This window comes from Diaporthe amygdali (assembly GCF_026229845.1).
Source record: "Diaporthe amygdali strain CAA958 chromosome Unknown NODE_1_length_4327563_cov_65_473760, whole genome shotgun sequence".
Taxonomy (NCBI): Eukaryota; Fungi; Ascomycota; class Sordariomycetes; order Diaporthales; family Diaporthaceae; genus Diaporthe; species Diaporthe amygdali.
In genome coordinates this window covers 1,254,441-1,277,633 of record NW_026517021.1, presented here as the reverse complement: position 1 = coordinate 1,277,633, position 23,193 = coordinate 1,254,441, and the positions used below count along the sequence as shown (strand labels likewise).

General features: G+C 51.7%; 10 protein-coding genes across 10 annotated transcripts; 4 read left to right on the top strand and 6 right to left on the bottom strand.

Moving 5' to 3' along the window:
- Positions 1-865: 865 nt before the first annotated feature.
- J7T55_005959 (uncharacterized protein) lies at positions 866-2,086 on the bottom strand (the record flags this gene model as incomplete). Its single annotated transcript, XM_053139049.1, has 1 exon — positions 866-2,086. The coding sequence occupies one exon, from the start codon at positions 2,084-2,086 to the stop codon at positions 866-868; it is 1,221 nt and encodes a 406-aa protein (XP_053000729.1).
- Positions 2,087-2,181: 95 nt separating this feature from the next.
- On the top strand, positions 2,182-4,920 carry J7T55_005958 (uncharacterized protein; the record flags this gene model as incomplete). The annotated part of the gene is made up of 3 exons (XM_053139038.1): positions 2,182-2,262; positions 2,613-4,440; positions 4,505-4,920. 3 exons carry the CDS (start codon positions 2,182-2,184, stop codon positions 4,918-4,920), a joined length of 2,325 nt encoding a protein of 774 aa, XP_053000728.1.
- A 589-nt stretch (positions 4,921-5,509) lies between these two features.
- J7T55_005957 (DnaJ domain-containing protein) lies at positions 5,510-6,505 on the bottom strand (the record flags this gene model as incomplete). Its single annotated transcript, XM_053139027.1, has 4 exons — positions 5,510-5,821; positions 5,876-6,163; positions 6,223-6,279; positions 6,464-6,505. 4 exons carry the CDS (start codon positions 6,503-6,505, stop codon positions 5,510-5,512), a joined length of 699 nt encoding a protein of 232 aa, XP_053000727.1.
- Positions 6,506-6,910: 405 nt separating this feature from the next.
- On the top strand, positions 6,911-7,427 carry J7T55_005956 (uncharacterized protein; the record flags this gene model as incomplete). Its single annotated transcript, XM_053139016.1, has 2 exons — positions 6,911-7,290; positions 7,349-7,427. The coding sequence occupies 2 exons, from the start codon at positions 6,911-6,913 to the stop codon at positions 7,425-7,427; spliced, it is 459 nt and encodes a 152-aa protein (XP_053000726.1).
- An 881-nt stretch (positions 7,428-8,308) lies between these two features.
- J7T55_005955 (uncharacterized protein) lies at positions 8,309-9,346 on the bottom strand (the record flags this gene model as incomplete). The annotated part of the gene is made up of 1 exon (XM_053139005.1): positions 8,309-9,346. One exon carries the CDS (start codon positions 9,344-9,346, stop codon positions 8,309-8,311), a length of 1,038 nt encoding a protein of 345 aa, XP_053000725.1.
- Positions 9,347-10,385: 1,039 nt separating this feature from the next.
- J7T55_005954 (uncharacterized protein) lies at positions 10,386-12,490 on the top strand (the record flags this gene model as incomplete). Its single annotated transcript, XM_053138994.1, has 4 exons — positions 10,386-10,626; positions 10,745-10,973; positions 11,087-12,244; positions 12,358-12,490. 4 exons carry the CDS (start codon positions 10,386-10,388, stop codon positions 12,488-12,490), a joined length of 1,761 nt encoding a protein of 586 aa, XP_053000724.1.
- Positions 12,491-15,174: 2,684 nt separating this feature from the next.
- On the bottom strand, positions 15,175-15,585 carry J7T55_005953 (uncharacterized protein; the record flags this gene model as incomplete). Its single annotated transcript, XM_053138983.1, has 1 exon — positions 15,175-15,585. The coding sequence occupies one exon, from the start codon at positions 15,583-15,585 to the stop codon at positions 15,175-15,177; it is 411 nt and encodes a 136-aa protein (XP_053000723.1).
- Positions 15,586-16,592: 1,007 nt separating this feature from the next.
- J7T55_005952 (uncharacterized protein) lies at positions 16,593-16,857 on the bottom strand (the record flags this gene model as incomplete). Its single annotated transcript, XM_053138972.1, has 2 exons — positions 16,593-16,741; positions 16,797-16,857. 2 exons carry the CDS (start codon positions 16,855-16,857, stop codon positions 16,593-16,595), a joined length of 210 nt encoding a protein of 69 aa, XP_053000722.1.
- Positions 16,858-17,924: 1,067 nt separating this feature from the next.
- J7T55_005951 (spore coat protein sp96 precursor) lies at positions 17,925-19,145 on the bottom strand (the record flags this gene model as incomplete). The annotated part of the gene is made up of 2 exons (XM_053138960.1): positions 17,925-18,303; positions 18,361-19,145. 2 exons carry the CDS (start codon positions 19,143-19,145, stop codon positions 17,925-17,927), a joined length of 1,164 nt encoding a protein of 387 aa, XP_053000721.1.
- Positions 19,146-20,154: 1,009 nt separating this feature from the next.
- On the top strand, positions 20,155-20,379 carry J7T55_005950 (uncharacterized protein; the record flags this gene model as incomplete). Its single annotated transcript, XM_053138949.1, has 1 exon — positions 20,155-20,379. One exon carries the CDS (start codon positions 20,155-20,157, stop codon positions 20,377-20,379), a length of 225 nt encoding a protein of 74 aa, XP_053000720.1.
- Positions 20,380-23,193: the final 2,814 nt, after the last annotated feature.

Genomic DNA, 23,193 nt, shown 5'->3' with positions numbered 1-23,193 from the left:
GCAATGTTGAAGTAAACTCGAGAGAAGACTCGGATTACAAGAGAGAACAGAACAGGCTTCGTGTCTGAGTGGTTGTCCTGGGCCGTCCCGTCTAAGAGTTAGAAGGCGATGGGCGGCGAATTATCTCCTTACCTGTTTGTATGTATGTATGTATTCATGTGTCCATGTGCGCGTGTAGAAGTTACTCATGGCGGTGGTTTTTTGGGGTTGGTTGGTGGGAAGGGGGGGGGGGGTTTTCCCAGGGGTTGCCGGAGCGGCTTGTGCATGGACGGGCTTGATCTAAGAGTTGCGTGTGGGTAAAAAGACATAACAGAAAATTGGAGTCATGGTTTCTTTTCTTCTATTATTCAACGACATCCGAAAAGTTAATATGTCACTAATAAAGTTCGCATTAATATCAGGCAGTCCCTCTCGTGTGTAAGAAGAGACTGGGCTGTCAGGGCCGGGTATGTGTATGATTTGAGTATCACGTTCATTATGGGAGGACAACCTTTAACGGAATAATTTTCAACGAGACAACATCCGACTGCTTAATCTCCATCAGAATACCCTGCTGTGGGATAGACTGCTGTAGAAGAATCTCCACTACGATAAACTCCTCTGGGCAAACCTTCTCTGGATTGCCTTTTCGATGATAGTCCCACAGGCTGAGGTAAGCTATCTTGTAGGATCGACCCTTGTTTTTTACTTGCCGGTCCCTTCTTGGGCTCGATGAGCTAGGCAAAATCTCTGGGATGATCCTTGCCGCTATACTGCGCAGAACACTAAATAGCGCCTTATCAACCGACGACCATCAGCTCTGGCAACGTTTCCGGCTTCACTCAACTCAAGGAGTGCTCCACGACGACCAAGTCAGCGGCAGAAGTCAGTGGCAGAAGCCGGGCAGGTCATCCGTCGCGTTCTCTGCCGAGCAGGCCTGCGCCAACGCCAGCTCATACTGCAATACACCAACGTCGAATGCCTTCCTCGCGTACACGGCCGAGTACACCCCAGTGGCCACCCCGATGACCGCGAGGACGCCGAATGCGATGGCGGTCCAGAACGTCCAGACATCGCGGGAGTTGGTCCCGTCCCTGTCGAGCAGGAACTGAGCCTTGCCCCTCGGGGGCTGCGAGAGGATGGCTGCGATCTCCTCGATCTCCTTGCGCCAGAAGTGGTACCTCTCTGTGTCCAGCTGCCGGTCCCTGGTGCAGCTCCCTAGCCCGTAGAACGAGGTGACCTTTCTCTCTCGCTTTAGGAAAGCCTCTGTCGCTTCGTCGCCGAACGGGAAGAGGAGGTTGAGCGTGTCTATTGCCTCAGTGAGCACTGACTGTGACAGTATCGGTGGTGGGTCCTTCTCGCCGTGTGGACTGTTCCACTGGCCCTTATTCCTTGCAGATAGAATGTGGTTCCACAGACAGATTTTGTGCTCGTATATCGTAATGGTTCTGCTATCGGTGTCGATCTTGAGATGGTCGGCCAAGTTGGATGTCCAGTGAGGGCGGAAGTCATAGGCCTGGAACAGGTATGCCATGGTGCATTTTGGCTCAAGCTTTGTGCCTTGAGATAGAGGAATAAGTTGCTCGCTGCATTGTCTCCTGTTCTCGAGGCTTCCGAGAACGAAAGCTTGTAGTGTGCTGTCGTCAATCCAAACGTATGACAACTGTCCGGGAAACACAGCCGGGGTATTCCTAGAAGCCGACATGCAAGACGCGTCGGACGGAATATGAATATTCAACGTGGCCCATAAGCGAGCTGCCAGTTCTACGCAACGCCAAATCAAGTCTCTGTTCTGGTCTGAATCAACAGACCCGTCCGGTGCCACCATCGACGCGGCGAGCTCCGCTGCTCGCTGCCTCGTCAGATTGGCTTCATTTTGGAACACCGAGACGAGCCGCAAAGCGTCCAATAAGTTCTGGATAGGGCTTGGCTCGGGGCAGAATGAGTTGAAAATCTCGATTTGTGCGTCAGCAAAGCGCAGAAACTCCGCGTAATGCTCTTCATTGATGTCAGATGGTTTCAGGCCTGGCCACAGCTCTTGGATCCATGTCATGTCCTCGCCAGGGTGATTTGAGCGATGAAGTTTTGAGATCACGAAGCCACGCATGTTGATTCTTAACAGCGAGAAAAACTGGTCCCATCTGGTTCAGTACAAGAAAGAGCCAGAGCAGCTTCTCATCAGTCTATCAGAAACGCAGCGCCATGCAGTACTACGACGACCGAATGGGGGGAGGGAGGAAAACCAGCGATTATCAGCCGATTGGGCAGACCCCAGTCTGCCTCGTAAGGTTGATACGAATGACGGCCACTATCAAAACCCAGCGAGGGAGCTAGGTGCTGGCCGCTGCAAGCCATATGCAGCTGTGAAGCCAACGAGCAGCAAGAACGCCCGCTGCTATATGCATCTTCCTCGGGCTAGTGGGAGCGGGACTAATTCGGGGGGTCACAATTTCCAGTTGTCACTATCTCTTAATTTCAGGGCTGGCTCATCACTGCAGTGATCCCAAATACCTGGCACAACTCATCTTCCTTCAGTTGACCACGGCATACCTTTCAAAGTGCAGAAACGAACATGAATCCGAAGCCAATCAAGGATGACGAGACTGTCAAATGACCAATGTCTGAATAGTCAGGATTCTGACGCTGCCGGGCAAAAAGGACCGAACACCGGGAAAACTGGTAGTGCTCCCACAGGAGAACATCTACACGGGCCAAACTCAGGCTTGAACCCCATCGAGGCTCGCGTGCTAGCGGACGCCGAATCAGTCCCGACGCCACCTGCTAGTACGTCAGGACAGCCACCTCAAGAAGATGAGGAAATCGAAATTGGCATATCGTCCTCCACCGTACGTCTTTTTGCAGGGAGGCTATACCTGGCGCTACCAAATGTTCGACCTCCCGGCTTAAAGGAGGATGAGATAAGCGATCTCATCCAACATCTCGAAACGGATCTGAAAGCAGCCCTCGGGAAAATTAAGGCCAAGAGCCACCGCAAGCCCTGGAAAGAAAGCAGTCTTATCATCAATATGCGAATGTCAGGGGCTCTGGAGGATGGCGCGACCAAAGTTAAGCTTAAGCCATGTATCTGGCTCTTCTGTGGAAGCCGATGGTGCCGCAAAATCATCGAGAAGGAAGTTAAGAAGCTCAATTGGCGCCTCCCATGCGGCATTCAAATCGTGGACAAGGGAGGGCCATTGCTGGCAGCAAGTGAAGACTCAGACGAAGGTTATGCCGATGACGATCCAAGCGAAGACGATGACTCGACTTGCTTGGCTGGTTTTTTCAATGTCTCACACAGCATGCCTGCCTTTGCGCCAGGTCATCCGCACTGTGCCACAGGCTTAGACACAACCAGGGGCAGTGAACATGGCGAGAACATCTCATCTGCGGTATTATCGCCTTCTGGCTCGCATCGGTTGGAGGAGCAAGAGAATATCTTGGCGTGGAGGGCGCCCCTCAGCCCTCCAAACAGCGTGAGCGCGGCGCCTCTCTCGAGTTCCAAGTCTGTTGGATCGGGGGCCTCAAGTACGCCTGCCCTGCCCAGCCGTAAGAACGTCGTCACCTACGCGATACACCGTTCAGGTCGGTCGTCGAACTCACGGCATGACCTCGAGACGCGGAATGTTTATCCATCAGGTCCCGGTTGTCGTGCCATGCGCAGGAGATCGCGTGCGAGCTTCTCGGACAGTGAACATGTGGCAGAAACCAATCTGAAGCTCTTGGACGACATGATCTTGGAATTCTATGTCCAGGAGAGTCCCACAAACTCAGCGATTGGCTTGGTATGCCGCTCAACAATACGAACGCATCGAGCGATCGTTTCAGAAAGGTTTTCGCGGATGGGCGGCGTGATTACTGTCACGCGAGGTTTGGAGACCACGCTCTACGGTGTTACTTCCGGTCACAGTCTGATCTGCCAGATACTTGAAGATGCACCTAGTGGTACTGACGATTCACGCTGCTCATTCGATAATTACTCGGATATATCCAATTCCAGCGGGGACTCGAATTCCGATGACATGTCAAAAGACAATCACAGCCACGGTCATGATCCACTTCCTCCTTACGAGACCACAAAGAAGTGGATAAATGCCAGTCAGGGCTTAATAGCAACTTTCGTTGGCTTACATGCCGATTCGAGGCAATTTGGGATGATTCCTCGTGAGACATCAGTCAAGAGTGGGAGGATGGTTGGCGATCTGGCACTGATAAAGTTACCCAAACATTGTGCTCGAAGGCTGCAAAATCAATTCGTCGAGCCCGTTAAGCCCAGAGACAACTCACCGCAAGAAAAGGGTCTGAATCCTCCGGTGATCGAGGCTGACGATGGCGAAAACGAATTATTCGTGCTACTGAGTAAGACACGCTCAGTTGCGGGATCCCGCGTCACAGGCACATTTCATTTCAGTGTAGGAGGGAGGAAATTAGAGACTGAGAGGATTATGCTGTCGGAAGATCTTGGTGAGTATATGAATAACGTGCTTGCCCAGATGAGCCTGCTAGTACTAATCTCCGATGTACCTAGAACTTGGGTCTTCAGGCGCATGGGTGGTCGAAAACGATATCCTTTATGGAATGGTTATCGCAGTCGTTCCCACGGAGCGCTGCGCTTTGATCTTACCCCAGAAGCGGATGTATTCTGATATAAAGAAGATGTTCCCGGACGCAACTAGTATTCTCGTCAGCTCGGAAATCCCTGCTGTTGTTCATCCACCCGTTGAGTGGCTTGGGGGTTGCAAGAGGCAAGTGTATTCCGAATGTCAGAATGGGAATACTAGAGGAATTTTCACTCTGAATGGAAAGGGCAAGGGCAACGCACAGGCACGACGTCTTTCTATAGTATATGAGCAGGAGAAAGGCACTTCAGTAAGGACTTTTGTGAACAGGAGCGCCAGTGGGCCTCGTAGAAGTCGACGTGAACCGGCTCAGTACTACACGTAAACGTTGTACTTTCTAAACAAAACGGATGATCCCAATCGCATTATTATATATATCTTAAATAACAAGGTTTCAGATTGTTTAACTATTATAAATATATTATTATTAGAATAGTTTATAAACGCCCGTCCATCGTCAGGCAGAACGCTCAGTGATGTATCCTCTTCATTTGCAGCTATCGAATTTTCGGGGATGCGTTGAGAGTATGTCTCAGGGTGTACGACTGGAAGAAGAGCCTTGTTTCAATAAAGTTCATGCTATGAAGAACAATTGCTCAAGACAAACAAAAACAAAAAAGAGCATTGTGGATTCGCCACCGAACTCCTCCCGCCCATCATCCCTTGACACACGGGAGGAGATGTGAAGAAAATCACAAACCAGAGTCCCTAGGCAGAGGCAGCTTCTTCTTTTTCTCACGAAGCTCCTCATCCGTCGTTTCGCATATTGTCTTGGCCATCACCGACCACAGCGACTCAGTCCGACCCTCCGTCGCCTCCTCCTTGTCGGCGTCTTGCTGAATAGTCCCAGAAAGTGAAGGATCTGACGAGGACCCACTCCAGGTCTGCGAAGGGGCTTTGGAGCCAGGCGCGTGCTAGTTGCTATCGGCGTTACTGGAGCCCTCGGGCGCGTCGCCGGTTGGGCTGCCGGGGCTGCAGTCGATTCCCTGTGCCTTGAGCACCCTGATCACATTTGAACAGAACTCGTCGAGATCGGCCCATGGTTTCTGGCGGTCCAGTGCGTCATCCTGAGAAGGGGCGCACGGTGATAGTGTCCGAGGCGACGGGGACGAGGCTCGAGGCGGTAGGGACGGAGCCTGAGGAGGAGGGTTGGTAGAGCCAGATGGTTGTGGTCTTCTTGCCGCATTCAATTCATCTTGTGATGGCTGCAGAGCCCCTGATTTGTTCTGACAATTGTCATTAGATATCGCCCAAGCTGAAACGCCTTTGAGGACACATACAACGGCCTTGACAACTAATGTTCGGTTCCACTTGCGCAAGCCGTTCAACCTGGCCCAGGCCAGGACCGCAAGCTCCCTGGTTCGAAACTCCACCCAGCAGTAACCGCGGTGGAGGCCACTTGCCGGCGGTCGGGTGTCCCAGTAGAGCTTGAAGCCCTCCGCGTTGATGCCTTCGGCGGTTAGGAGGCTCGCTACCTCGGTCATTTCGATTTGCTGCCAGATTTGCCCCAGGTAAATGGAGCGATTTGCCGCGTGGGCAGGGAAGTTGGGCAGGGGCAGGTTGGTCATCTGAATCGAAGTTGTCAGCGCAAATAATTATGACGAAATGACTTGTCATTGAGAAGTACCGTGGCGATTGTCGTATGGCTACAGACGATTTGAGCTGCGACGCAGTGGTTAGGGATCTTGTTTGTGGGGTTATGACTCTTCAATCGGGTAGGACTATGGGGCTGGAGAGATCAGAGTATAGGGCAAACATATTTAACGTATAGCTCCTCAAGAACGCGTCAGAACTCGCGCAGCACGTTGTTTTTCCAGTGGGCGGTGACTGTCTGGTTGAAAAGTTTTGATATATCAAAATATACTCACTTTGTTGTCTGATGAATGACGAGAGATGCGAGTGCTGTACATGATTTGGGCTGCAGTGGCTTGGTGTTTTGTTTTGTAGTATTTTTGTTCGTCCAGTGGTATTGGCTTGCAGTTTTGCGCAAGTTTTCATTGAGGTTTTCCTTGGGTGCGCAAAGAGCCCATCCTTCCCACCAATTCAAGCTCACCTAACCAGGTACCTAGCTACCTAGCTCTATCAGACTTGAAGTACAAAAGTCAGTCTACGCAGATCTCAAGCTGCAGGACATTCCTGAGGCCTTGTCCTTACACTGCTCAAAGCATTGCAAAAGGCGCATTTCATCTCACCGACTGCGTTTCAATCTGCTGGCTTGGATAGTTTTGCAACAAAGTCTCGGCCTGGATTCACGACAATTTGCTTGACACCTCTACACTGAGTCCCGAGATTCTGTAGAACACTGGCCACTAAACATGGCTACGCCTCTGAAGCCTCGTCGAGACACGCCGGAAGGGAGCCCTTCACGGTCGCTTGCCCCTGAAAACAACCCTCCTGAGCCTGACCATGAGCCCTCTCAGCTTTTTATAGAAGACGTACCGTCAGACCCAAAAGAATGCAGCCGATGCCACAACGAGATATCTCTTTGTGGCTTTGTGCGCAGCGCCAAGGATCGCAGCACCAAAGGGTTCAGACCAGAAGAGATGAAGGTGTGCAACAAGTGTGCCTTTGACCAGCACAATGCGCGCGCAGCAGGAGAACACAAAGACAGGGTGCCGACGAGCGAGAGGATGCAGAAACAGCTCAGCGAGGAAGAGTACTCGGAGCTTTACGGGGCAGAGGCGATCATCAAAAGGTAAGAAATAGACATCCATCAGGGTACTTGCCTTAGAGAGTTGCTAATATTCTCAAAGGATACCGGCGGGAGGGAAGAATAACAACAAAGATGATGGCGACAGCGATGAGGTTGAGTACGTTCCACCTGAACTTTGATGCGGTTGATAAGTCGGACGGTAATGAAGAGGAATTTGAAGGTTACAAGGCTCATGTGAGAATAAGCTGCATGTTCCACTTGAGACGCAGGCTACAGCTCGACTGGCTGGTTTTGTAGTAAAGGTGAGCGAAGTTGTACAGAATCGAAGTCCTCATTCGCGCAAAAAGGGGTTAGTGAGCCTCCTAGAGATATTTGATGCGTTCATGGAGGAACCCGAGTCCTGTTTGCTTCCCTCAACGCTAGTGTAAGCCTTCGCGGCCAAATCATGACTTTCGGTTCTGAGATTTTACTGTTATCTCCTGAAATTCAGTGATTTATCAAGATTCTGACCTGTAATGACAAGACATCCAGTGCAATTAACTTGCCTCTTGGAGGATAACCTACAGGATAACCTACTCTGGGATCACTACTATTAGGATGATCAACTCTATGATGGTCTCCTATGCAATCGCATCCAAGCAGATCCCTTGATTAAAGACAACTAGTGAGGATGAATCCGGGTGTCTACTCAAGAAATGTGTATCTTTCTAGGATGCACCTACACTTCCAGCAAAGAGTCCCTCATGGTTTGTACCATATTTCCGCGAGAGAGATTCATCCATACCGTTCGCAGAAATCAGTGGTACAATGTGACATTCTGTCGATTTTGGATTTCTGAGCGACCAAACAAGTTCATCTTCGACAACAATGATGTCCGACAACTTTACACTTTTTAGTGAGCTACTTGGACTGCGGTACACTAAAATTCGACTTGGTTAACGGTTGCTTTAACAGGTTTCTAACAATAGGAAGGGATCTTTGAGTTGGCCGACCCCTAGCGGACCTGCTAGCATCTCCAAGGTCACCGAACGCGAGTCTACACAGCTGGCGTCGTCGATGCTCACTTTTCATGGTCTTCTCTGCGCCAAAGTTGATCCCTGAGCCATTCAACTTCTCCATCATCCTCTTCTTGTTCCTCATCATCGTACTCAAGATCTGGGTCACTCTTGCCAAGAACAACTGAATGGTCCACATACTCCGGGAGCGGTCCAATACCCATGGTATCTCGCATGACCGAAAGGAGGAAGGTTAAGCAGAGATCTGGCACTTCCATTGCTCTGGCTAATGAACTGTGGTCCGGGGCTTGTTTGCCTCGAGATGCCCAAATGGTTGTAGCCGGACCAGTCTCAATCCCGGCGGCCGCAAGTCGGATATATGGGCACAGTCTGTCCGGGTCAAAGCCCTGCATAGGTACGGAAAGATTCAGAGTGACCGATGCTGTTGCAATACCTTCGAAATGGTCGGCTTTGGCACTGAAGCGGCCGATCCTTTGCTGCTCTTCGTTCGTGTTGCAAATCCAGGAACTAAGACCTTCAACGAGGGAATTTGCTGTCGCTATCTCAGGTTTCACCCGAAGTTTCTGCAGGATCTCCCCACCTAATCGACTCCAAAATTCTGTAGAGGAGCGATATTGAGGGTTTTGCTTTAGCTCAGCCCTGTGCATGTCTACCATGCCAACGACATGGATCTGGCCATGCCCATAGTAGACAGCATCATCACCGCGCAGATCCTGATCGGTGAGGACCTCCGGAGTGCAATCATGCTCTTTGAGATCTGTACAGTCTCCGTCGTAATCAGTCTTGCCAGTGAACTGATTCTCGTAGACCCTGAGATTTGACTTCAGCGACGACAAGTCAGAGGTGGTGAGCCGAGCCGCAAGTTGCGGACTGACCACGTAGCTCGGCGTCGGTCCAAAAATGAACAAGGTGGCTGGAGGAAGGGGGCGGGGAGCAACAGGTTCCTTGCGGGAGGCCAGCAGCCGTTGGCGGTATTGTTGGCAAATAGCCTTGATCTTCGAATAGGGCAAGCCATCTCTCCTTTTGGAGTTTATGTTGACAGTCCAACCCCGAATCCACTGCAGATGGATTGTGGGACGCATTTTGTGTTGGTTTGTCGTGGTTTCGGGAAAGTCCGTTCAATGCCCAGGTGGGTGTTCTGTGGGTTGTTTGTTATGGAGTGGGAGACGTAAAAACCCAGAGGGAGCGGTGCTTTTGAAAACGCGGAAACGTATGAGACAAGCGGAAGCGTGTGAGACAAGGGATAAGAAAAGCAAATCTGCATAGACTTCTACACGGATACTGTACCCATAATACATTGAACTAATTCTCAGCTATCCCAATGACGAGGTCGAGTTTTACCAGCTCACAAAGACCTGACCTGTGTGGAGCTTCACGCACCTGTGTCTGCCAAGTCTCCAGTCTGTCTAGGACTTGCTTGTGCTAGAACAGCTGCAAATAGCCGGCTGTAATATTAACGAATGGCAACTAGACAGACCGGCATGCTCAGCTAGGAAACAAGTGCTTCGCCCTTAGATACGTGTAACCTTCCATTGACAATTAGCTCGGACCTGCCTTCCAGACAGTCAGTTGGCAAGTATCATTACACAGTTGACATATGAAGCAGGGTGGCGTAGAAACTAGGGCGGTATAGGAAGCGTGGTTGTACAGGAGGCGTGGTAATGTAGGAAGGGCGGTTGCTTTTTCAAAATTGAAATTAGCGCATGACCTCTCCAATGATCCCACGCCAGCCTTTTCGTCCGTGGCAACCTGGAGTATTGGGAGAATTGGGTGGCTCGCCCAGCGTGCGGCTTTGACAACTAGTAGGTCGGGTTCGGATGCTCGAGGCAGCGGAAGGATTCAATCTTGGAGCCGCATCGCCGTTTTCAATCCACCGGCCGACCGGGTTGGAAAGTCAAAATAGTTCATTACAAGAAGGGGTTGGTTTCAACGGCCGTTGATTGGAAGACACGCTGCCAAACTACCAATGGCGCCTGTAGTGCTGACTCCCGCTGTCTTACTTGAATCGGAGAGAGCCGGGTGAACGATGTTGCACCTTCACACATCATCCAGCCTGACGATATGCTTGTCACAGCTTGATACCATTGCGTGGCGCAATACCTCAGGCGTAGAACAACAACCATGGAACCGCAGAACGAGCATGTTGCTGCCCCTGCGTCTACTCAGCCAATTTACTACTTGCCCCTTGAGACCCCACAGACGATCCGACTGATCCACGCCCGGCGTCTGTCTGCAGATGGGCGAATCATTATAAAGCTGAAGCATTTTTCTCTGTTTGAAGCACAATACCCACGTTTTACGGCAATATCGTACGTCTGGGGAGAGAAGAAGCTGCATCCGCAGAAAGTCGTGATCAACGGACGTACGTGTCAGGTTCTGGAGAGCATCTATCCCATTTTGGCTCTTATTTCTGACGACCCCGTTGTGAAGAAAGACGTGTGGTTCTGGATCGACTATTTGTGTATCAACCAAGATGATAGTCTCGAACGGGCTACACAGGTGGCGCTTATGGGGAACACTGTATCAACGGGCGTTCAGGACCCTGGTTTGGTTGGGCGAGGACACGCCTGAGGTGCGAGGCGCATTGGATTTGTTGAAACTGTTTGCGTCGAATTCTTCAAACAGTAGGGACGAGTGGTCGTGGGCAGGTCAAGGCCCTATTTCTCCTGAGAAGTGGCAGGCCCTGCGGCACTGGATGAGGAGACCATGGTGAGTCAATTCCACAGCGCCAAAGTAGTTCAACATCGAGACAAATCATCGTTGAAGAGGCGGTCGCTCCTCGGGCCATTCTATTATGTTTGGGCTGACAAGTTGAGTCTTAGGTGGACAAGAGTCTGGACCCTACAAGAGTTTCTGCTGCCTCAGAGTCTCAGTTTCTACTGCGGAAATCAAAGCATCACGAGAAGCGACTGGGGAAGAGCAATCACCACAATCTACAACTACTCTACGGTATCACGTATTTCCTTTGAGTCCCTCATCGATCACAAAGGATTTGGCAACCAGTGGGCTCGGAGAAGGCTACTAGCATATTACAAGCATTCAACCATGGGACTGGTTGCGCTGATGGCTTATATTGGACATCATGAGGCAACCGATGACAGAGATCGCGTCTACGCCGTCCTCGGTATTTGCAACGACACAGACCGTGCTATCGTCGGAACACCAGATTACACCATCTCAGTGGAGGAGCTGTACACCCGGATCGTTGTAGGCTTCATGCACCAGCACAAGAGTCTCAACATTTTGTGCCACCGGGCACTGTTCACAAAGCCGCACCCAAGCTCGGAGGAGCCGGGCCGACGAACACCTACATGGGTACCCGACTGGCGATGCTGGACTGATGCTGCTTCTCGACCCGTACCCTCCATGGTGAGCGAGCCGAGCCGACCTGAGATCGGCAACTTTCACGAGATCCGTGACCCGCAGCATGGCGTGGTCGACCCGAACCTTGTTTACGCAGCATCTGCAGGGCTCCCTGCCGAGTTCTCGGTATCTGCAGACAGCCGCCGCCTGACGTGCAAAGGCATCGTGATCGACATCATCGATGGACTTGGCCCGGTCGGTCAGCGCGGCCCCGGTGGAAGACTGTATGGGTACTTGAACTCCACCCTTATCCAATCTACATCAGATGCGAACACCACATGCTTAGGGCCCGGATCCGATCCTGGGCAGCAGCCTGCAGGCAGCCGCGCCGCATCACTTACCATCTTGGAATCTTTGGTCCGCAGCTTGTCCCTCGACCGCGCGGGCCGGTATCTCATGTGGCCTGCAGACGTGGACGGGTATGTACATCAGCTACGAAACGCCCTCCTTGGTCCTGCGCTGGCAGCACCCTGGAACGACGTGGGCAGATTCGTCGCCGCGAACAACGAGCTGTGTGTCCTAAGGGCTAGCGTTTCCGAGCACCTTCAACTGGTAGGCCCGCCCCCGGACCCGATACCCGCGGCGAACACTCTTTATGGCGAGCTTCGGAATGCACAGTGGGTGAACGGTCGTGGGATTGCAGGCTTATCACTACAGATCAGGGACACATGGGTATGGCACCTAGGCAAGTAATGAAGGGCGATGCAATCGCTGTGCTTATTGGATGCAGTGTCCCTGTGATACTCAGAAGATCTGCGGGCACAGAGGAGTACGAAGTCGTTGGAGAGGCTTTCATGCCTGGATTCATGAAAGGGGAGGCGATTGATGGCAATAAGACGCCAAGTATCATTACTCTCCTATGAATTGTTCAGAAATTCAATATCGAAGATGCAGACAAGACCCCGTTTTTTAAAACTCTAACTTGTGTTATGGTATCTGTATTTCGGTATTGTTGATCTGCTTGTTTGGTCATTTTTTGCGCAAGCAACAAGGTACCTCTCTCGGTCCAATTTGATGGGTTGTGTGAGACCTCGCCCAGACAGATAATAACTATAATATACCCCATGATCACAAAAACTTCATCTGTTAGTGTTGTTCTGTTTGCTATTGTCACATACGCTATTGGATCAACAGCGCCGCCTTCCTAAAAGGAAGGGGAAAAAGTGAAAAGATTATTATGGAGCCCTCTGTGGCTTTCTGACTTCCCCCTATGGAAGTTATCCAACACGGAGGTAGTTTATAAGAGATTATTCTAAAAGAGGTTGTCCGATAATTTGTTATCCTATAGCTGGTTATCATATAATTGGTTATTCTATAAGAGATAACTTTATCTCTTTATAAACACCACCCCCTTTTAGTTAACTTATTCCGTATGTAGATACTGTGGCCACGAAGTGGATACTCGGGCTTAATGCCCTCATAAGGAGGAGATTGACGATTGTATTCAGAGGAGCAAAGATGAAAAAAAAAACCAGCCAGTTTCAGAAAATATCCACCCCCTCTCTGCCGAATTTCTTTACGTGACAGCCACTGCGAAGTAGTGCTAGTAGAGACGTCTACCATTTGTGTTTACCAATTATTGGCCTGAAATCTTCCAACATTCCATGCAACCACCGGTGACGAAAACTTCATCTGATTTGAATCTTAACCGCACGGCAAGAGTTCAGGTGTTGTCTCTCAACCCTATACCAATCGTTCGTCAAAAGGTACTCCTCAAAGTTACTCGAATTGGAGGCGGTGTTACTTGCTTGACTCCACTTGTCCCAGACGTTGCTTTATAGAAACAATCACAGCCCTTGTACGGTCCAGTTGCTTTTCGAGTGCCGCTACCCGAGCCTCCGCTGTTGCCCTCCGAGCCTCCGTCATTATCAATAAACCCTGGGTAGTATTCAGGCTGTATTCGAGAGACACGCGCGCGCTTGTAGCCTCTTTATTTTCCCTTTGTAATGCCGCTACCTGAGCCTCAACTGTCTGCAACCGAGCCCGCAAACCGCGCAGGCTCGCTTCTAGTGACCGCACCGTCTCACGTCGATTGAGGTCGAATGTGTGGTGCTGTGCGAGAAGCTTTTCTTGCTTCGCGATTTTGACCTGCAATTCAAGCAGTTCTGCACTAAACTGTAGCTCGGCCTGACGCTTGACATACGACAAGGCTTTATCAAGTGGCTCGACTGACCTAGTTCGCGATGTCGCGGGATATGCGGCTTGCGTCCCATACCCGTAAGGACAAATCCATGCGGAGGTCGATCTAGTGCCACCTTGCTGAAAAGAATTTGTGGTCTCATTCATGGTCGGTGGTTCTTCTCTATCATGTTGCTGACTCTTATCGTCATAAGGAGAGCTTTGTCCTGTGTCCATGATGCTCCGATTTCCTGACGAAGGGCGAAGTGAAACTGCGGTTGTATGGCTGTAAATTGTATGAGTGGAATGATCAGATGAAAAACCAGAACATGGACTTGAAAACTTTGCAGTAACACCTCACATATGTGCGAAGCGAGGAAGCCCGTGATTTAAATAGATGTGGAAACCAGCCCAGGTTTGATAGTTAGCACGTGGATGAATCTAGTCCTTGTTTAGACACACCTAGCGTGTGCTAAATATGTTGATAAATGGTAAGATCACCACTCATATTTCAAGCAGTAAGTGTGTTGGGCCGATCCTCGAAGCTCACACACTAATTGCACCATGGCATGCTAGCCCAGTCTAGTGGTGAATGATCTTTTCATGACTGGGCACAAACCTTGAATCTGGCAGAATGAACACATCGGAGAAGGGTGCTAAAAGAAAGAAGAGACATGAAAGCCGCAGAAATTGATATATAGATAGTCAATGAGTACGGGAGAACACCCATGACCCGGTTCGCAACAGATATGACACTGATTTTAAGATAGAAAGAAGTGTGAAAAACATTGGTGTATCAGAGATGTTCCGTTGTAGAGTGATATGTCGTAACAAGATTAACGGCTCTCAAAGAATGTTCTCAATGTAAACGGTGGTATCCAATACAATGCGTCATGATTTTCCTTGGACACATGTGTATTGTGAAAGCGAGGCGGAGAGAGCAAGAGGAAGAATCTCACAGAGGTCCCAAGATAACGGACCTACATGCCTTGAGATTTAGAGATTGAAGGTAGTCAAAGGCTCGTGCTCGGCGACTTGATAATTTCAGATGGTAAACAATGGACCTTGGCCCATTCAGAAGGAATGGGATACGAAAAAGATCCTGGATTTATGGAAGTCCAGGAAATGCCGAAGTATCAACGACGACAGGAAAGTCAGGTTTCCGAATTATCTTGAGCCACAGGATATGCCGCGCGCCACATTTCCGAGCAGACGGTCACACTGCGACGAAGAGCCCTCAATAAATTCACGAAACCTCAATAATGAGTATGTACAGTGTAAATGTTAAGTCCCCCAAGCTGCCTCATACTAGTCGCCCACGGCACACGCGAGACATCCCTAGCTCTGTTCTCCATGCCTCAGTACCGATCAAGCAGCATGTCCACTACCTGTTCCCCCATCTTACTTTAGGGTGTCACTAAATTTTACTTCATGAGACCCCAATCGTGGAAGTGGTGGTGCAGAAGTCAACATGCTTTTCGAGGGTGTATGTCTGGGTGACGGTGCTGACGGTACTGCTAAGGTCGAAGTAGTCTACGACGAAGTTCACCATCACTGCGACCTGGACTTGGACATAACCCTGCTCCGGGATCGCGGTGTAGGGTTCATGCCCCGGTACAGATATCAGAACTGTCTGGGCCGAGGCCAAAGTGATAATCGTGGTTGCATCGTCGGAAGCTGTGGCAACAAGGGCATCGTCTAGGGCTGGCGTTGGTGTAGAGAGTCCGGAAGCCGTGATCGTCTGCGTCGCAGATGATGTGGTCTGAGTTATATATTGGGCCGGAGATGCGGTAGCGAATGTGAACAGAGCAAGGAGGGATGATGTAATTGCGAAATGCATGTTGGAGCCTGGTCGGATGAAATCGTATTAAAAAGCATGAGCAAGATTTCAGTGGTTGAGACGAGAGATATGAGCAATGAGAAAATTTCCAAAGAGCGTATGAATAAGGTCGTAAATGAGTGAGCGGCCTTGATTGTCAGAAGAAAAGAAAAAGACTGCTCGTGTACAAAAACAGAGAAGAAGCATGTGCTTTATGAAAGAGAAATCGACTTCCTCCTCTCTCGCCCTCAGAGCATTCGGGTCCTCTACACTCCACATTTCGACTGCCGGAAGTCAGCATCAAATTAAATGACGGCCAATGATCCCATGTCGTTTATCACCAACTGCAGGAAGGCCCATGCTTCTCATCTCGAGGACATATGAAAAGTGCGGCACAGCAGTCTGCAGGGTCAAATGAGGCACTCATGTGTGGGGCCTGGGGTCGGCATCATGTCTGTTGGCCCTTGATTATGGATCCATCTCTACATTACCAATACAGTACATAGAAAAGAAAGTGAACAAGTTGGACATGACAATCAGTCGTACGATTCGAGTAGCTAGAGACCTTCAGTGCGACCAACACCACAGGAAGTGGTTACAAGAACTTCATGCGACTGTGAATGGCCCAGCTCTAGATTTCTTGATAATCGACTGCATGACTCCCCGATACAGCCCGCTGGAATCTTAAAGAGTAGAGTGTGATCTGACTAAGGTGCTGCAAAAATTACTGATAGTACAGTATGTCAGTTCAAACTCAGCACGCACTAAGCTTCAGCACATACCCGGGCTCTTCCCGGCGGAAGACTTGGCCCTTCTGATGAGCCTCGAGAAACTATCTTCAGAGGTCACTGAGATCACGGTATGTGAGGACTGGGCGCCCAAAAAGCACGATAGAGTCTGCAGGGTGCGGATCAGAGTTTCCGCTGCGTTGAGGATCAACTTTGCATTTTTAGTCTATATTGAGTTTACACTTAGTGTACCGAACGAAGACTCACCCTATGTCGGGTGCTGGGTGAGCATGTGGCGGTTCATTTGATGTAGGGCGAGTACCCGGTACGGACATACTTGAACTGAGTCGATATTGACCATAGTAGTGATGGCGCATAAAATACTGGGTTGAGGGTCATGGAGGCCGTGTGGGATATCAAGGTGTAGCTGGTCGTCGTCATGATGGGCTCTGCGCACATGGTCAATAGTCTCATTACGGGATTAGGTTCGCCGATCATGCTGACTTTTCTTCGCCTGGAGCACGCTGAGCTCGATCATGTTGTGATTCGTGGTCATGTCCAACATCGTGGGTCACATCAGGAAGAGCCTCATGGCCGCAAAGATCTCTGTCGTGTAGTGTGTGGGCGACATCTTCGGCCTAGGTCTAGTACTAATCTAAGCTCTGGACCAGTATGATCATATGTTGCTACAACCATCGCTGAGTCCATTTCTCTGTACGTTGCGCTCCGCAGGGAGCGCAGAAAGCAGCATCAGTCAGCCACGAGGCTGGACGACCCCAAAATAGCCAAGCCAGCATTCCAGTACGTGCCTGACGTACAAGGAGGACCCCTAGTTACGACATATCTTCTACGCCGAGCCAGCAAGTGTGGCGGCGCTGAAGAGAGGGAGAGAAAAGGGAAGACCAGAACATTCTAGCGGGCATTCCCCAGGGATGATCGGCGTGGGCTGGGTTGGCGTGGTGTCTTGTCCCGAGGGACACAATCTCCAGCTCCGCCTATGGGACCGGCGCATTGGACTCGATCCCGCAAGCGCGGATATCCTGGTGAAACAACCGGGCCCTTCCCCGGGAATCCCAACCCTTCCCACCGGTGCCTATCTATGAAGACACATCCGAGGTAATGAATTTTATGTTGACCGGCTGTGATCACGGTTCACCGGCCTGACTTTTGCTGCGTATGCAAGGTCTGCCGGAGAATAATTGCTATAGTTTCCAAGTGGTAAGAAGCCAGACCTAATTCCCACACGCGAGGGTCGGTATCAATGTACTTGCACCACTGGCTAGTCCGAGGAGGCAAACAAATTTACACGCATGTCACGTCACCATCACAAGAAGTAAGGAACTTTAAGTTGCAGAATACGAGGCGAGAACGCTCCCATCAATGTAATCATTCGTAAAAGATGTGGTCTGTTTTATTTTCCCACTCCCCCGAGATGCAGAATGCCAAATATGCACAAGGTATCATAAAAAAGCCGAAACAGAAAGAACAAAAATTGCCCAACCACTATTTTAGAGGTTTGACGTGTCCAAGAATTGAATTTTGCTTCACACCCGTGACGTCCTCAGTAAAACGGACGGAGGGCCACATACCCTAAGCCTGAGGGTTGTCCTTCTTTCGTGTCCCTGCCCTACTTTAAGCAGCAATGCGGCGCTTGTGGAAGCGCCCGGGCTTCCTGGCGGTGATCATCTTCAGATTGGCTGCGACACCAGCCTCGCAAGCTGTTCCTGCGGCAAGGCTCTGGACAGCGGACCACGTGCCAGAGGCACAGCGCTGGAACGAAGATCCGCTGATGCAGTTCCACTCGCCCTCGTTCGTGCATGCAGAGCCAGCGGCGGTGGCACCGGAAGTAGTAGTCCCAGAGGCTTCACCGGCAGATGCGGCAGTCGTAGGAGTTGCGGTGTCAGGAGTAGGGGTCGGGGTGGCGCTGGTGACAGTCGAGAGGGTGGTGGAAGCCTGGGTTGCAGCGGGAACCTCGACAGAGGCCGACACAGTTGCGAAGATACCACCGAGACTATTGGGAGATGTGTAAGTATGTGATGAAAAGATAGGTCGCAAAGGGACAACTTACGCTGAGGAGCTTGGGGTCGCTTCTGCGACAGAGCTGGAGCTGGACGAAGCGGCCGAGCCAGAGTCCGACGAGCCAGATCCGCTGGATGAGCCCGTGGAGCCGCAGTTTCCAGTAGGTGCTTCCGGGTTGTCACTGTTGTTCGTGACATCGGGGCCTGGGTTGGGGTAGTTGACGTCGCCGCCCTCGGCCACATTGCACCCGTTGCCGATGTTGGCGACGAATATCTGGGGACGTGAGGAGAACGCAACTCCGCGCTTGTCGGTGGCCTCCCTCTTGGCGCTGCCGCCGGTGAGGGTGACTGCAGCGCAGTTCATGTAGAATTCACGGTTGCCGATCCGGTTGTTCCAGGACCAGGCCAGAACAGCATCTCCGGCAGGGGCGTCAGAGGGGACGGTGAAGTCGAAGTTGCCCTCGCCGTTGACTGGGCAGTTTCCGACAATGCTCTGGATAACAGTGAAGGTCTTGGCGCCATCCGTGGACAGAGAAATCTGGCACGAACCACCGCCGTGGGCAGCTCCGCCCACAACTGTGATGTTGCCTTGACCGCCGATCGCAAAAGAAGCAGTTGCCTGACCGGCTGATGTGCCCAGGTCGCTCTGGTAGCCCTTGCAAGGGTAGTCTGATCCGTCTGCCGCGAGAGGAGCAGTGTATGAGTAGTCGATCTTGCCCGAGTCCGCGAAGGGGTTGTATTTGCTGTTCAGAGGAGCAGGGTACGACAGCATCATGTGGGCTGAGGCAGATCCCGTGAGGGCAGCCAGGAGAGCAGTGGATGTTGTGGCGCGCATCTTGTCTGTTGGCGATGATATGTTTCCTGAAAGGTGCAAGTTTCTGTGTCGATTCGGGATTGTATATCGACGATGCTCGAGTTTCTCTTGACTGTTCTTGATTCTCAAAAAGAGTGGATCTCAAAAATATCTTCAGATAAATCGAGTCAAATACCAACCGGTGGCAGTTGATGTGTCAATGAATGTGTGGTGGTGGCGGGACCAAGTCAGAGCTTCTCGTGACTTGGGAAGAATGGATATTGTTCTGCTGCGGTGAGTGAACAAAGCCTTTCTTTGAGTGATCGACCACCTGGTGGTTTTTTTTTCCGAGTTGGAAGGAATGTGAAGTCCCTTGTTGGTGAGACAATGAGACGTTAACCGTGGTAGGCAGGGAGACAGCGCCGGGCTAATCTTGGTTGTTGGTCTTCGCTGTTGGAAGGAGGGAAAGAATAGAAGCGTGAGGTCAAAGATAAGGAATGCAATGAACCTCGTTGCGTAAGAGAACGAACAGACAGATGATGTCGAGATGGTGAACCTGGGAAAAGACTGGAGCAAAGGGAAAAAAACGAGAGGGAGAGGCTCCTTTTCTTATGTCTCAGGAGGCCATGGAGGCTAGGTTAGCGGAGTAGGGGTATATCAAGGGACATCACGACCCGTACCCAAGGTGAGCCGATCAGGTCCACCACACCCAGGCAGCACGGACTAACCGCGGTAGTGCAAGTTCGCAGATCTCTCTTGCCAGGTGGGAACTGTGGGAGGGAGCAAGCTGGCAGGGTAGCAAATGGAAGTGCAGAACAAACACAAACCTCCTATTCCCCTTCGCTTCAGGATCTGCCGTGCACCCTCCCATGCATGTAACCGCCACTAAGCGGCATGTGGACTTCCATATTGGGCAACTTGTGTGCCACGGCCATCCCTGACAAGAGGATCCTGTTGTCGGTAGCAAGGGCATTAACGTCGTCGATTGGATTTGGCCCAGATCGCAGACCCCCTTCTGGGCCGACGCCCACGAGCGGCAAACAAAGACACGATGGAGCTGGCAGACAACCAGACAGCCATACAGGCCACAGAGAGGCAAGAAAAGAAGCAATCAGCAGTCAGCCTGCTCAGCTCAGGGGGATGGGACCCCCGATCCGCAGGCAGATGGGGCGAGGTGACATCGCGGAGGGGCTTCTCTTGGGCCGCGGGAGGTGACTACCCCACGTATAGCGGATGGCTGATGGCATATGTCAACCAAGGGTCCAGCAGCGTCTAGTCGCAATGAGGTTGTGAGTGACAATTTTACCTGGGCATTGGCATCACGAATGGCAATGCGGCATGCGAGGTCAGTGGGCACAGTCTGAAGCGGACGGGTTGTTTTGTGCGGGAGGAAAACATTCGACCTATGCCTGGTTGGTCTAGGCCTGTTTCAATCCTTGCGGACAAGAGGGACGTGGTCTGTAATGGTAGAAAGTGGCAGCAGAATGACAGCACGTTGGGAGAGTAGGAGGAGGACGATGGCTGGACTGGCAGAGAGGAGGGGGGTCAAGGTAGGCCGTACAATGGGCGAGCAGGGCACAGTAGGCAGTAGGCAGTAGGAAGGGATCAGGGCCCAGTCTTAGAAAAAAAGATCCGATGGTGCGTGTGGATGTGTCCCTGTACTGTATGTGCTGCTTGGTAGCGTGGTAAGCGTGCGCAGGAGGGCGTGTCTGGGCCAATCAGCACGGCAGCGTTCCTGGATCGTGCAGCTTCCAAGACAGGAAGCGGAAACAGTAGCCGCCAATGACAGGCGCTATTCTGGACGTCTCACAGTCTCACCGAGCAGCCACCCTGCCACCAGCAGAAAGAAGGTGCGGTGGTGTCAGGGGCTCTAATTAAGCTTAGGCTGGCCTAGGGAGGAAAGGGTCGGGGAGGCGTCTGGCGTCGAAGGCACGAGGTGGTGAGGAGGTACTGGAGGCTCTTCCCTTCCACCTTCCTTCCCTCTGTGCGCTGTCAGCCTGTCAGCATGTTCCCCTCTGCCGTGCAGCAGGCGCGACCCCTCCCTCCTGGGCCCATCCCTGTTCATGGTCGATCAGTGGCCGGGCCCAGCAGTGCTTGTGCCCTTTGTGCCTGCTTCTTGGGGGCGGTAAAATTCCTGCAGGGGGTCGACCACCAAACCAGATGACCGACCTTGGAGTTTTGCCCTTTTGCAACTTTCAACCTCTTCCCGCGGCACACAACTGAACTTGAAACATCCCATCACCTCCTCGCCTCCTCATTCACCCCTGCCCGCTGGACCGATTGTTTCTTGCGCTCGCAAGACCTTCGGCATCTGCTCGAGCACCTCATGCTGACAGTTCAGTCTGCTGCCGTCTGGTCTGAACTTGGCCGAGTACGAACGAACTGTCTACAATGTGGGTGGATCTTCATCAAGACGGCCCGCGGCTGGACACGATGCGATACGATGCGATACGATGCCATGCCATGCCATGCGATTGATTTCCACGGCCCCGCTGCCATCAGCCGCCATGGTGGATCTGGCAGGCAGGGCAGTTGACTCAGGTGACAGCGAAAAAGACTCTTCTTCTTAACACAAGAGAGCATTCTAGGCACTGCGGTACCGTCCAACGTAACGTTGCCGCTCCCCCAGACTGCAAACTGCAGACTGCAACAAGCTCTGTCTGTCAGTCGCAACACCATCCTTGGCATCGCATATCCCATCGCGGAACGAAAGCATAAATGGCCAAGACGAACGTTCTCGTGCCGGCCAATAATTCCAGGTTAGGACGACGGCTTAAAACAAAACATCAATCCTCTCGCCACTTCAGGCTGCCGAGGCTACCACTTGACCCAGCCCAGCACAACCCAGCAGCCCGACAAGTCGGCCAAATGGCTCACAAATGCCTCGAGGCGGCTAACCTATAGGCGGCCCCAACTTGGACTTTGGCCCCGTCTCAGGTCAGGCAACCCGCATCGAACGAACCATGACCACCACCGCCACAACCGCTTCCATTACTACAGTTACCACCTGACATGCCAGCACATCAATAAAATCCGATGTGCTGGCATCCGAGCACCAAAGGCTGCGATTGACGCCGACGGCGGCAGATGAACCTGGTTATGATCGCTATTAGCTACGAGCCCAAGACTCCGCCCGCAACGCTTGCTTTGTGCGATCGACCTGATCCGAGATCCGCAATGGGGAATAGCCCGAGGCCTCCATATCCATCCCCATGTCCCAGTCCACATGTTATTACAGTCTCTTCTGCCGGCCCCTCAGCCCCTCCCTAGTACCCGGTTTCATCACCAAAAAAAGAGACATGGTCCGTAGCGTGGGGACCTGTGTTCTGCGCCGGCATCGCATTAAATGATTGACATCCTCTGTGCCTCCCTTATTACAACGAACGGCTAGCGACGAGGCTGTGCCCAGATCGCCGTCCCTTCGCCACGAGGTCCCATGCCGCAATTGCTTCACAAGGACCTGGACGGCAGACAACACGAGAAAATGCTGGGACGAAACCATCGGGTCCATGTGCCGTTGGTGCGTGCCCACCCCTTCTCGGTTCATCCATTTTCTCAGAAGCCAAATTGATCCTACCAACACCGCCGGGCCGCCTGCTGCCTGTGTCTTGTCGGCCTCGGGAGCGAACCTTCTGGCCCAAGCAGCAATAGGCCCCAAGCCTGCCTTGACCAACAAAGGGCCTCTGCCCAGCCAGCCAGCCTCCCCCGGTCTCAGATCATCTCTGCTGGGAATTACTCTCCTGACACGATCTACAGAACTTGTCGTAATCGCCAATCGTTCTCAATGGGGTATTGTGATCTGTTGTTAGGTCACAGCCAGACTGGGGTGCATCCTCGTTGCAGCTCGCGTTGCCGCTGGCCTACCAGGGGCTCTCGGGTTGAACGATGCCTGACTGCAGAAACCTAGCATCTGGTAAGGACCAAGCAAACATTGTGTCTTCCTGCTCTCTAAAGCAATGGAGAATTCCATTAGAGCCTCGACCCTCATACGCGCCCACATTACAACGTGGCACTGCGCTTTCCTCCAGTCACAAGTAGCATGCTCGCACCCAAGGTCCTTAAATCTCGTTCTGTACGAGAAAGCTAGTTG